Source organism: Quercus robur, chromosome 2 (assembly GCF_932294415.1).
Source record: "Quercus robur chromosome 2, dhQueRobu3.1, whole genome shotgun sequence".
Classification (NCBI taxonomy): domain Eukaryota; kingdom Viridiplantae; phylum Streptophyta; class Magnoliopsida; order Fagales; family Fagaceae; genus Quercus; species Quercus robur.
The window spans coordinates 18,970,105-18,982,533 of NC_065535.1; the positions used below are offsets into that span (position 1 = coordinate 18,970,105).

Genomic DNA, 12,429 nt, shown 5'->3' on the forward strand with positions numbered 1-12,429 from the left:
TCATTAATTCCTTTAAAAAAATTATAAATAAATTAAAATTAAAATTTAAAAAAAAAATAAAAAAAAAATAAAAAAAATAAAATAAAATAAAAAACCTTTTATGGCTCTTCTTGTCACCGGAGACCTTCGTCCTCAGGACTCAGGAGCGGAATCACATTGAAGCTTGGAGTGGGGGGTATGGCCCACATAAGCTTCTCAAATATTAATTTTTTACCTCCAAATTTACTTAAAATTTTCAAATAATATATGGCTGGCCCCCTAACTTCTTAATAATATTAGATTTTTACTCCTAAATTTACTTAAAGTTTTCAAAAAAAGATATGAAGTTAGCCAAATCTTCTTATTTCTTGTATGACACTTCTAAATTAGTTCAATTTTTATATTTACTACTATTTTGTCCCTCAATCTCAAAATTCTAGTTCCACTCCTAATGCCACTATGTTAGTTTAGAGGTTAGGACTTGGGAGGAAAAGGAGGAATAGATGAACTCCTATGTTTTTGGACAAAAGGAACAAGAAAAGAAGATGAGGAGGGCCAGGCAAAAACTCCACCAAATTGAATATGTCAAAAGGTGAGCCAATTAATTTAGAATCATCTACTTCTGTATCTTATGAGATAATCTTATGGAACTTGCCTATCATAACATGTGAGTGACATCCCATACATATGGGTTCCACATGTTGTGTAGATTAATAATAGAGAGTTGGGATTTATTATTTATAATAAAATAAAATAAAATAAAAGCTCTCTCCATTTTTCTACTCTATAAAATGAGAAAATATCAATTTATTATCTAATGCTCTCCACATTTTTCTATCCTCGCTCAATACGCACACCAAAATCATGATTTGGGTCTCTTATAATAATCTTATATTTACGAATTTTGAAAGTCAATTAGTCAAATAGATTTAGATCCCACTTCTAATTGTAAAATTAATAGATTCTTAAATTCTTTTTTTTTATGATTTTACTGATCTCAAAATTCTTAGATTTGAAGTGTTTTTCATTTGAGTCTATATTTATAGAGGATTTGCAATTCTCAAAAATTATTATTTTTGAATTTTTTTTCATATGAATATAATATTTTATTTTATTTTATAGAGAATTTGAAGTTACAAAGACTATTAAATGTTCTAGAATTTTCTCAACAAAAAAAAAAAAAAAATGTTCCCGACTTTAATGTGCACCCAAAATTAGTGGGAAGAGACTTGGTGGCTATATTCGCTGATATTGGTGGTAATTAAGTGTAGTTTAGACAACTCTAACTTAAGCTGCATTTCCAGAATTCATAACTAAATAATATAAAACTAACCAGTCTTAGCATTTCATAGACTTCTGACATTAAAATTTTAATCTTTCTCTATCTGTTAGATAATATACTAGCTGTGGTTATTAAAATCTTATGATCCACAACTTTATCCTACGATTTGACTTCGGAACTCAGTACATAGCCCTGAAAGCATAATTTAAGTTTCTACATGCCACAACATAGGTTATCAAGAATAAAACTAACAAACATATAAAAGATCCGATCTAACATAGTCCGTCTGGCAAATCAAGTCAAAGTCAAGCTTCATAATTTCTCTTTGGAATATTTTCCAAGCAAGCTGGATTGGTCAGCTTGAATTGTTTTCTCCCATTGCTTTATTTTGATTTGATACCCTTTTTTTTTTCCAACTTTTTGAAAATGGACCTTTACAATATTGTCTAAAAGAAAAAGTATGGGTACTTTTAAAAAGTGTGGTTTTAAAATATTTTCTTAAATAGGCACTCTGAAGGTCGTTAGAGCACTCAAAGTTAGTGCTCTAAAACCAATTGAATGCTAAAACAGAGAATGCTTTAAAACCCATTAAAAGCTAAAATCATAATTATTAAACCTGAACTGACCCGTTGGAAACCCGGTGACCCAGTTCTTAAACTGGCCCGAATGATTAGTTTACAAAATGATGCAAAGTTTTCTCATACTGGGACCCCAACGTAAATTTCCCTGATTCACGCCCTATAAAATTAAGCAAATTCTTAGTGATTGCTCGCCAATTGCTCATCTTTGAGTTGAGAAACCGAAATAACGAACTTAACGTCCAAAATTCCAAATGACCATAACAACTATCTTCCTCTCCTTCCTTCTCCTCCTTTTTGCGAACTCTGAATCTCAACTAAATGACAAAGAGCAAGCAGTCCTCCTGAAACTAAAGCAACATTGGCAAAACCCACTACCTCTAAGCCACTGGCAAAATCCACCATCTCTAAGCCACTTAAACTCCTCCCACCATTGTAACTGGCCAGAGATCACCTGCACCAACGGCTCAGTCACCCAACTACTTCTTCAAAACATGAACATCACCCAAACAGTCCCACCCTTCATCTGTGACCTCAAGAACCTCACAGTCATTGACCTTTCATGGAACTTCATTTCTCAAGAGTTTCCTAAAGCGCTCTACAACTGTTCCAAGCTTGAAGAGCTCGACCTCTCGCAGAATTACTTCAACGGCACAATCCCAGATGACATTCAACGCTTGTCTGGCCTGCACCACCTCAACCTTGGAGCCAACAACTTCTATGGTAACATTCCAGCATCTGTTGGACAGTTAACGGAGCTAAGGACGCTTCAGCTTTTCCAGTGTGCGTTTAACGGTTCTTTCCCGCCAGATATAGGCAACTTGTTTAAACTTGAGTCACTGCAGTTGGACTATAATGTAAACATGACAGCAGCAGAGTTGCCTTCGCGTTTCACGGAGTTGAAGAAGCTTAAGGTTTTATGGATTACTGCGTCTAATTTGAATGGGAAAATCCCAAACACGATTGGAGAAATGGAGGCTTTGGTGCATTTGGATTTGTCAATAAACAATCTGACGGGGAAAATTCCGAGCAGTTTGTTTATGCCAAAGAATTTAAGTATTGTGTATCTTTACAGAAACCAATTGTCTGGGGAGATTCCTCGGGTGGTTGAAGCATTAAACATTGATGTTATTGACCTCTCGGATAATAAATTGACAGGAAGCATACCTGATGATTTTGGCAGACTCAAAAACATGACAGGTCTGAGTTTGTTTTTGAATCAGTTATCTGGAAAAATCCCGGACAGTATTGGCCGTCTTCCAAGTCTGATGTTCCTTAAAGTGTTTAGCAACAATATATCAGGGACTCTGCCTCCGGACTTTGGGCGGTATTCTATGCTTGTAGAGTTAAAGGTTGCAAACAATAAGCTTGAAGGCAAGTTACCAGAACACTTGTGTGATAATGAAAGGTTGGTGGGTGTGGTAGCTTATAACAACAACCTTACTGGAGAATTGCCTAAGTCGCTTGGCAATTGCAACGGTTTGAAAATTGTGACTGTTTACAATAATAGGCTTTCTGGGGATATTCCTAGTGGCCTATGGACATTGTTGAATTTGAGCGTCTTGATTTTAAGCCACAATTTGTTTACAGGCAAGCTTCCTCAAAGAGTGGCAAGGAATCTCTCAAGATTGGAAATAAATAACAACATTTTTTCTGGTACGATTCCAGCTGGAGTGTCTTCCTGGAGGAATTTGGTGGTATTTGTGGCTAGTAATAACCTCTTTACTGGCATAATTCCTCAAGAATTAACATCTCTTCCTTATTTAACAACTCTTTTTCTTGATCAAAATCGACTCTCGGGTCCCCTTCCACAAGATATTATATCATGGAAAATGTTAAATGCTCTAAACCTTCGTCGAAATAAAATCTATGGACTTATTCCTCAGGAATTAGGCAATTTGGCCGGTCTTACTGAGTTGGACTTGTCAGAAAACCAATTTTCTGGCCCAATCCCACCACAACTTGGCCTCCTGAGACTCACTTTGCTCAATCTCTCTTCCAATTTTTTGTCTGGGAGGATCCCGATACAATTCGAAAATGATGCATATGCCAGCAGCTTCTTCAACAATTTAGCACTTTGTGCGAGTAAGCCAACTCTGAATATTAGAAAATGTGACTCAGAGGTAGAGCCCCAAAAATCGAGCAAACATCCATCCCAGTGTCTTGTTTTAATAATATGTATGGTGGCAGCTGCTCTATTGGGTTTGTTAGTTTCATTATTCGTGGTCAGATTTCATTGTAAGAGAAAGCATGGATTAGATTCCACATCCACATAGAAGCTTACCTCATTCCAAGGCTTTATTTCACACAAAAATGAGACATCTTCTTAGGATTGATAGAAAATAACATAATTGCTAGTTGTGGATCAGGGAAGGCACATGGTGTTGTTGTTAATCATTCACATGATGTTACTGTGACGAGGATTTAGAATAACCAAAAGCTGGAGGAGTAGCTTCAAAAATAATTTCTTGCATAAGTTAAAATACCGAGTTCAATTCAACATTCCAACATATCTAGTGAAGTTACTCTGTTTTATTTCCTTTAATAATTCAAAACTTCTTGTGTATGAGTACTCAAAAACCATAGACTGGATTGGCGGTTGCATAGGAACAATAGAGCGTCAAACGTCTCAGTGCTCACCTCCTGTTAAAACTATAGATGGCAGTGCAGAGCATCATAGCAGAGTTGGTGAGCAAAGGTGCGCAAGCCAAGCAACAAGGATAGCATCAGAACCTACCTGGGCTAGCACAGATCTTCTAGAAGTAATTGATGAAGTTCCTTATCATGAGCTATTCATCCATAACTTTGAGGAGTTAGTTCCACGAAGTTAGGCAGTTAGAGAGTTCGTTATTTCTGGATGCCACATGTAAAGTTTAGATGGTTCTAGTAACAATTTTTAGCGCCAGATTAGGAAGTTAGTTATTTTGCTTGGTTCAAACTGTATATAAGTAGGATTAGACTATGTATTTCAATTCAATTGATTGTAAAACTCTTTTCTTCATCAATGAAATTCTCTGAGTGTTATCTAGATGATTTCTCTAAGAATTTTACTCCTTCAATCATTCATGGAGTCATGCAGATGTGAAACCAAGCAACATCCTTTTAGATAATAAGTTTTTTTTTGTATAGATTAGAGATATCCTGGGAGTTATCATTTGGCATTTGCTACGTGAATATTTATTAATTTGTCCAATGAACTCTTCAAACTATGTGATGCCAATTATGGTCCAACTAGAAAATGGATCAGACTTATCAGAAAATTAATGATTAAAATAAATATGGATCATTTTACTTCGATTTTTTCTTTTTTTTTTTTTTTCGATGAAGATGAGAAACAGAAAATTAATATGTCCCAAAGTCTTCCTTGAGATCTTAAAAATGGCCGACGTGTCGCCACAGAATCTCCACGTGGGAACTGTCTACGTGCTTCTTCATTATTGGATGCTTCCGTCATATTCTTCGTGCGCTAGAGATTCACACCCACCTAATTATACTACCTACTATTAGCTATTAAGAATCATACATACCCACATATTTCATCTCTCTTTTTAAATGAAACAAATAGGGGGGATTGTCTCTCAAAAAAAAAAAAAAAAAATAGGGAGCATTGCAAGTGAGAAATAATATCAAGATGGTTTTTCTCCTCTGTGTTTTTGAGGTCAAATCTTCTGTCCTACTTTTCCTACTCTATTCTATGCTCCACCAATAAAAACTTGTCACATATTCACCTAACTAATTAAATACTACAATTATTGACTTATTAATACTTATTGTCACCTAACTAATTAGTTATTCACCTAACTAATTAAATACTACCATCAGCAAAACCGAGAATGAGTAGCCTTTGACAGACCTGAAGTAGCCCTTTGTCGACCACTTTCTTCTTCTTTTGTTTTCACTCGGCTTTTTCCTCTTGTAATTTTATTTTCCAAATGGATTTTCATAGACTGAATAATCTTCACTTCATGATTTTTGCTTCACTTTATGACTTTTGCTAGAGTCTTCAATAGTCATCATATTATAATGTTGAGAAAGATTGTCACCATGTTCACACCTAAACGTGGACAATTATCCCCTATATTCTTTTTCGTACGAGACTTTTGAAATAATTGTGATTGGGTCATGGCTTTTTTGATGAAGGTTTGGTATTGAATTATTGATCACTTGGACTAAACAATTGATTTTGAATCTGCATTATTAGATCAGCGAATCTGAGGCAATGTTTGGTATCTCCAACAAAAATAACTTTTGTAGCTCTCACCTATTTCATCTCTCTTTTTAAATGAAATTTAGAAATAATATCTCTACATAGTTTTCACATCAAATCTTAAACGGTAAGTTGTTATTGGTTCTAATTTAAATACACAATTAATTTATTTTTTTACACACCTGTAATAACCAATAACAACCTTCTACTTTAGACATTTTTGTGAAAGTGTTGTAGACATAATATTTCCTATATTTATTGTTCGAGCAAATTATACTTTTGTACTCTAATCTTTGACCATGATTACACTTAATCTTCAAATTATCATAATATCAAATTGGCCTCCAAAATTGTAAGGTGGTTTCAAATGTTGTTTATTTTGGTTTCTGTTAAGTATGACAAAATTTAACATTGAAAGATCTTATGGCAAGATGGGTAAATTAGTATTTTTAATGTTAAATTCTATTAGATTTAACACTAACACAAACAGTAAGAGTACATTATATAAATATTTTAAAATTGAGGATCAATTATGCGTTTCAATAGTTTAAGGATTAAGTGTAGTTAAGGTGAATGGTTACTATGGAAAATTTATTTTGTATTGTTTTTCTTCACCTAAATTAAAGAGTTTGGGTTTTCCTCCCATAAAAAAAGAAAAAATAATGCTACATCTATAACATTTTATCTATACTATTTATAAGAGGATTTCCCTCTTTAGATTGGACTTTTATATAGTTCAAAAATACCTCTCAATCTTACCTTAACAGGAAAAAAATTTGAGGACAAACCAGTAAAAATATATATTTAACTCCACTTAAAATGTCTTCAAAACAAACTTATCCAAAATTTTATTTTTGACAAAAAAATTATGCCAATAAACCCAAAAAAATAATGATTATTTCCGATAACAATTCCTCGTGTAAAATTTATTGCGCAAGTAGATCATTATTCTAGAAAGGCAATGGTGTTCCATCCAAAAAATAGAAATGGGCGAGCAAAGGCAACATCCACGTCAGCATACACGTGTCGAATAAATGAGGAGCTGTATAGTATACGTATTAGGTAGAGTGTATATACGGAATGGTGGTTGTTAAGGTGGGGCGTGGAGAATCGCGCTGGCCATTTATTATATTCCAATGCCACCTTGTTCGTGCGCGTGTTCATTATATTTAAACTTCTGGCATAGATACAATCCAATACTCACTCATCTCATGAAGTAGGATCCATACCAATTGAAGGACTATCAGCAAAATACTCTTGGTGCTTCACATTAACGCCATGCTGCTTATTAACAACAACTAAGGGATTACTTACACACAAAAAAGGGTAACTAATGGATCAGATTCTGATTATGATGATGACTAAGATGCTGATAATAATAGCAAAATCAGTATGTACTTCAAAATCAAGGGAAAGAATTATAGAACATCTAAATCAGCGACAATGACATCTAGAACACTTCTAAACTACAAGTCCAACAAAGCGACATAACTGGCATTCATTTATTTCTAGTATCACCTTTAAATAAATGGATCCAAAGCTATTGAACAATTATATTCCATATGCTCTAAAAAAAATTGGAAATAAAAAATGCTTCTATTCATATAAGAGTGTATAACATCATGATCTTACATCTGTGTATCTAATGTGGGTTATGCTTCCATGCATGGGTGTTTACCCACAACACTGCCCCAATAAAATGTGTCCATTGTCATATAAAATCTGTTAGCTGTCAGTATTATAGGTTCTAATTAAGAAAAATAAAACATTTTACTGAATGCATTGGATTACTGAGAAATGACAACTGGTCACAGAACAGTTCCATGGGATATAGTTTACAAAAGAATAGATGGACCATGTCAGACTTTGCTGTGATGGCAAATATTCTCTTACCCACCAAACGAAGAGTCACAAGTTTGAGTTCAAAAATCAACCTCTCCAAAGTTGAGAGTCAATCCACTTACCAATCACCTTTCTCAAAACCCAAAATCAGGAACCTTGTATAAGATGGCCTATTAGGACTCATTTGGTATATGTGTTTAAATATATATTTTCAGTTTTTAAAAAATATTGCATGTATTTTCACAAACTTTTTCACCCACACGTATTTACAAAAAATACAAAAAACCTTATTAGAACAACATTACCAAATGGGCCCTTAATTTCCAAAAGTTTGGAATAACTATGCTTTCTAACACGTCATATATATATATTGCCTTTTTTATTTATTTATTATTTATTTCTCACTATAAGTTTTTGTTCCATCGTAAAACTATCCTTTCGATGGTGGATTAGGTCCCCCACAACAATCAAATAGTAATTTTTAAGTATGTTTTTGCTGCAATCTTTGTTCATTCATTGTAATGAAAGCATTTTAAAAGAATGATTTGGGTTTGGTTTTTGGTCTTTTATATATATATATATATATATATATATATAAGTTTTATTGATAAGTACAAATTTTTCTGTTGATAAAATTTATAGATAGATTTAAGTTTGGAAATGATTATATATAAGATATTATTTCAAATTCATAATGCAAGTGTTTGTTGAGAATGTGTACCTGTGTTTGTTTCTCTAAAATAAAGGGTAATTGTCTTACATTATTTTAAAAAGTGTATTATGTATAGTATAACTTAGCATACGTTTCCTTAAAAATTACTATAACTTTTTAATAAAGTTTGTAATGTTCCTTTATTTTAAAAAATGTTTGTTGAGAAAAAAAAAAATCTTCAAATTTCAATTCTTTTATTATTAAAATTCATATAATACAGTTTGTGCTGCTAATAACTAATAAGTCTTCTTCAAATTCCTTTATTACTATTTTGGTTCATCACAAAGTGAGATTTCTTTGTGACAAAATGGGCCGGTCCAAATTGCCAAGATTTTCTAGGCAATGGCACTACTTTGACATAAGTGCTTCCACAAAATGTATATATATTATGTCCCATCGTTTGAAGGAAGAAAAGAAAAGTAATCAATCAACAAAGAAAATTAGCCCTTGGTGCAACTTTTTTATATTTTTCCCAGATTTTTTTTTTTTTAATTGTTGAGATTTTGATTAGAATAGGGGGAAAAAATCTTTACAAGAAAGGAAAATTGCATGAGAAGATTGGACAATGATAGGCTATTACATAAAACATTACTAAGTTTAAGTCCATTCCACTCCAAACATTCAAAATGATTTGAAAATATAGGAGCCATGTGTCTCGACTAAGAAAAAACATTTTAATCAATTAAAAAAATTTTGCTTGCGTGATCTTTAGTCCTTGCTGCTACTTCCAGCATTTTATGTCACGACTTTATTTTCTTCCAAAATTTTCAATTATAAGAAAAGAGAAAGCCTATATCTTTTCGGTGAAAGGAGAAGTCGCATGAAAAAAAAATAGGATAATGATATCAATATGACCACATCATTTTACTCACTCTTTATCACAAGTCTTTTATGTGACTAACTATGAGTAGTAAAGAAAAAATAGTAAGCCCAGGACCAGCTCCACATTGAAGCTAGAGTGGTCACAGCCCACAAGACCATCCTGACTATTTAGCCTTAATTTTTTAATTGTGTAGTCAAACAGACCCATTTTCAAAATATGTAGCAAAATACCACTTAGCAATGTCAAGTTTTATGTGTATTTTACCACTTATTTTTTTTTTTTTTTGTAAATTTTGGTGAAGAACTAGACATTAGGAATGCGTATTTTACCTCAAGCATAACTTAACATTAGCAATATCAAATATCAAAACAATGACATTATGCTACATAGTTTAAAAATGAGCTGTTTGACTACATAGTTCAAAAATTAAGGCAAAAATAACCAATTTAACCTTTTAACTTTTAAGCAATTATATTTTTTTCCTTTGATAAGAAAATCTATAAAATTTTAGTTTGCAAATTTTGCGGTATTTTTTTTTTTTTATAAAGATATTTTTTTTGAAAAAAAAAAAAATTCCAATACCAACGCTCAATCTAATTTCTTTATTAGTAATTTATTTTGATAGAGTTACAGAGAAGTATGAGTTCTTGCTTTTTCTTTAACACAACAACCAGCGAAATGACGAAAATGTTTACGGTGGCGATCATCATCGGCGGGGACGAGCCCGTAGTTCACCGTCTGAACCCACTTTTTGGGTAAAACTTAATTATATTTACATGGGTGCCCAGCCTCTGGAAAGGTCCAATTCGCGAAGGTCGAATTAAGATCACGATGTTGGATTGGATTGGTGGTCTACGCTCACAAGGCTAAACTCGATGTGAGTTTGTTTCTGTTGAATGAATCTGTAGCGGCTACTTCGTCTCAAACTGGGACATATTTCTTTTCTTCTTTTTTTGGTTTTTTATTTTTGGTTCTTTTCTTCGTCTCAAACTATGAGGTTCCTAAGTTCTTAGGATTGAATTGGAATTAAGAGGAGTAAGCATCAAAGACATTAGGACATGTAGGACAACCAATAAGAAAAAAACTCTGGTGCTTTACTTATGTGGATATGGTTCTGTCTTCTTGACGAGTGGTCTGTACACTGTAGGGCAAGTTGTTGACATTTAATATCAAGCTGGATGCAGAATTAGTTTATGGAAGCCAAAATAATTTCTATAGGTATATGTGACTGAAAGCTAGTGAGTGTATAAATAACTTGCTAAGTTGAAAGAGCCTTTTAGCTTGATTCCATGATCTTTGCATGGGGACAACATAAGAAGGTTACTTGCTGAAAGGGATAATTATCTTGGTCTTGGCTCCCCTACCTTTTGGTTATGTTCTCTAGCCACGAGCAAGCAGAAACCTTATGTGATACAGTGAAAGTTGTACCATAGCAACCTATGGGGAAAGAAGAAGCAGATACAGCAATTTGCATAATTCTTGTACATTGTATTGAAGAAGAAATATCATCACTTGCACCATATGCCTAGTGATTACATGTTCCCCACACCACTCATAGGTGAATTTTTAGATATGATTCATGAATGCTGCATTCTTCCCTATATTTGTTCTGCTACGTTGTAAATGTCACGTTCAGGATGTATTGTAACTATTCCCAAATTCTAAAATTCAAGGTGTAAGGTATATCAAAAGAATATATCGGTTGGTTAAGGTCCTACTTGCCTTGAGAAGCTAAATTAGCATACACTAACCATCCTTGTTTAATCAAACCAAGCAAGGCATATATTGATATGGGCTTTAAAGTGATTTTCTGCAACCTTTGAGTGGTAAGCTAGGAAGTCGAGCATATGTAATGGTCCTATCTCTTGCTATGTTTGGGACAATAAACATATTACTTTGTGGTAATTGCCATCATAGGTGAATCCCTTATTAAATACTTGGTTTCATTTTGCTTTGATTGCAACCTAGCATGTAACTAGGATATCAAAACAAAAAGAAGAGTCCTTTTACACATCTCCCTTGAGGAATTTGAGAAGTTCAACGATCATAACAGATGTTTGATTTACTTCTCCCTATGATTCTCCCAACAATAATCATATGGTTTCTGATTCACTATCTAAGAAGCTTGTTCTTTAACTAATGAAGGTTGACCAAGTGTTGCTACTTACATCCATTAAGATATGTTCAAGTGATATAGGATCTTTAGTAGTTCAATGCTAAATTAGACTTTTTTATCAGATCTTGAAAGGTTCTTGAATAAGTGTTGATGCTTAAGGGTTTAGGTAGGTTCAGGTAATAAAAAGATTGGATTTTAAATATGTTTGATGGCTGTTTGGTGTTAAGAAATAAAGAAAGATAAACACAAGGCAATCACACCTTGGTTTTCCCAAGCAATACACTTGGGTAGGAGAAGACAATCACATGCAAGGCCTTTTCCCTTAATTATTACAGGGGGCATGTTTAGCCCTATATAAAGGGCTTTTGCCTTTTCTAATCCCCTCTCCCCCCCAACCTCCTCCTCCCAAATAAGGTAAAACAGAACCTCTAAGGTAACACAACAGGTTTGAGTTAAATTCAAGAATTCTATGTGCATTTAATACCCTTTGTATTTTATTAAGTAAGTTGATGAATTTTATTAAAATCAATCTCACTATAAATGTTATTGAGTTCAATTAAGCCTTTATATAGGTTATTGCCAAATACTTACAAAAGAATATATATATATATATATATATATAGAGGTTATTGCCAAATTCTTTCCTAGAAGGACTAGGACTCTAAATAAGTTATTTCTAAAAAAATTAAGACTACTAATAACAAAGAAAAAAGTACTTGAGAACTACTTAATCAAATAGAAAAATGATCCAAAACAAAATCTCATGGGCCTTTTGTACATCCAAGGACAAAAGATTTTGAATTTACAGGATTGCCTTAATTCAGTAAAACTTAATTAAAACTGAACTAAGAACTTTCTAACCTAAAGGAATTTAATACTAATAAGAGTCA

General features: G+C 33.2%; 1 protein-coding gene across 1 annotated transcript in view; it reads left to right on the forward strand.

Annotated features, from left to right (window-relative positions):
- The first annotated feature begins 2,073 nt into the window (after positions 1–2,073).
- Positions 2,074–12,429, forward strand: part of LOC126712764 (receptor-like protein 52) — a 31,289-nt gene continuing 20,933 nt past the window's right edge. The window contains exon 1 of the mRNA XM_050412223.1: positions 2,074–3,191. Coding sequence (XP_050268180.1) covers positions 2,094–3,191 — 1,098 coding nt within the window. The 5' untranslated portion in view covers positions 2,074–2,093. The remainder of the gene's footprint in view (positions 3,192–12,429) is intronic.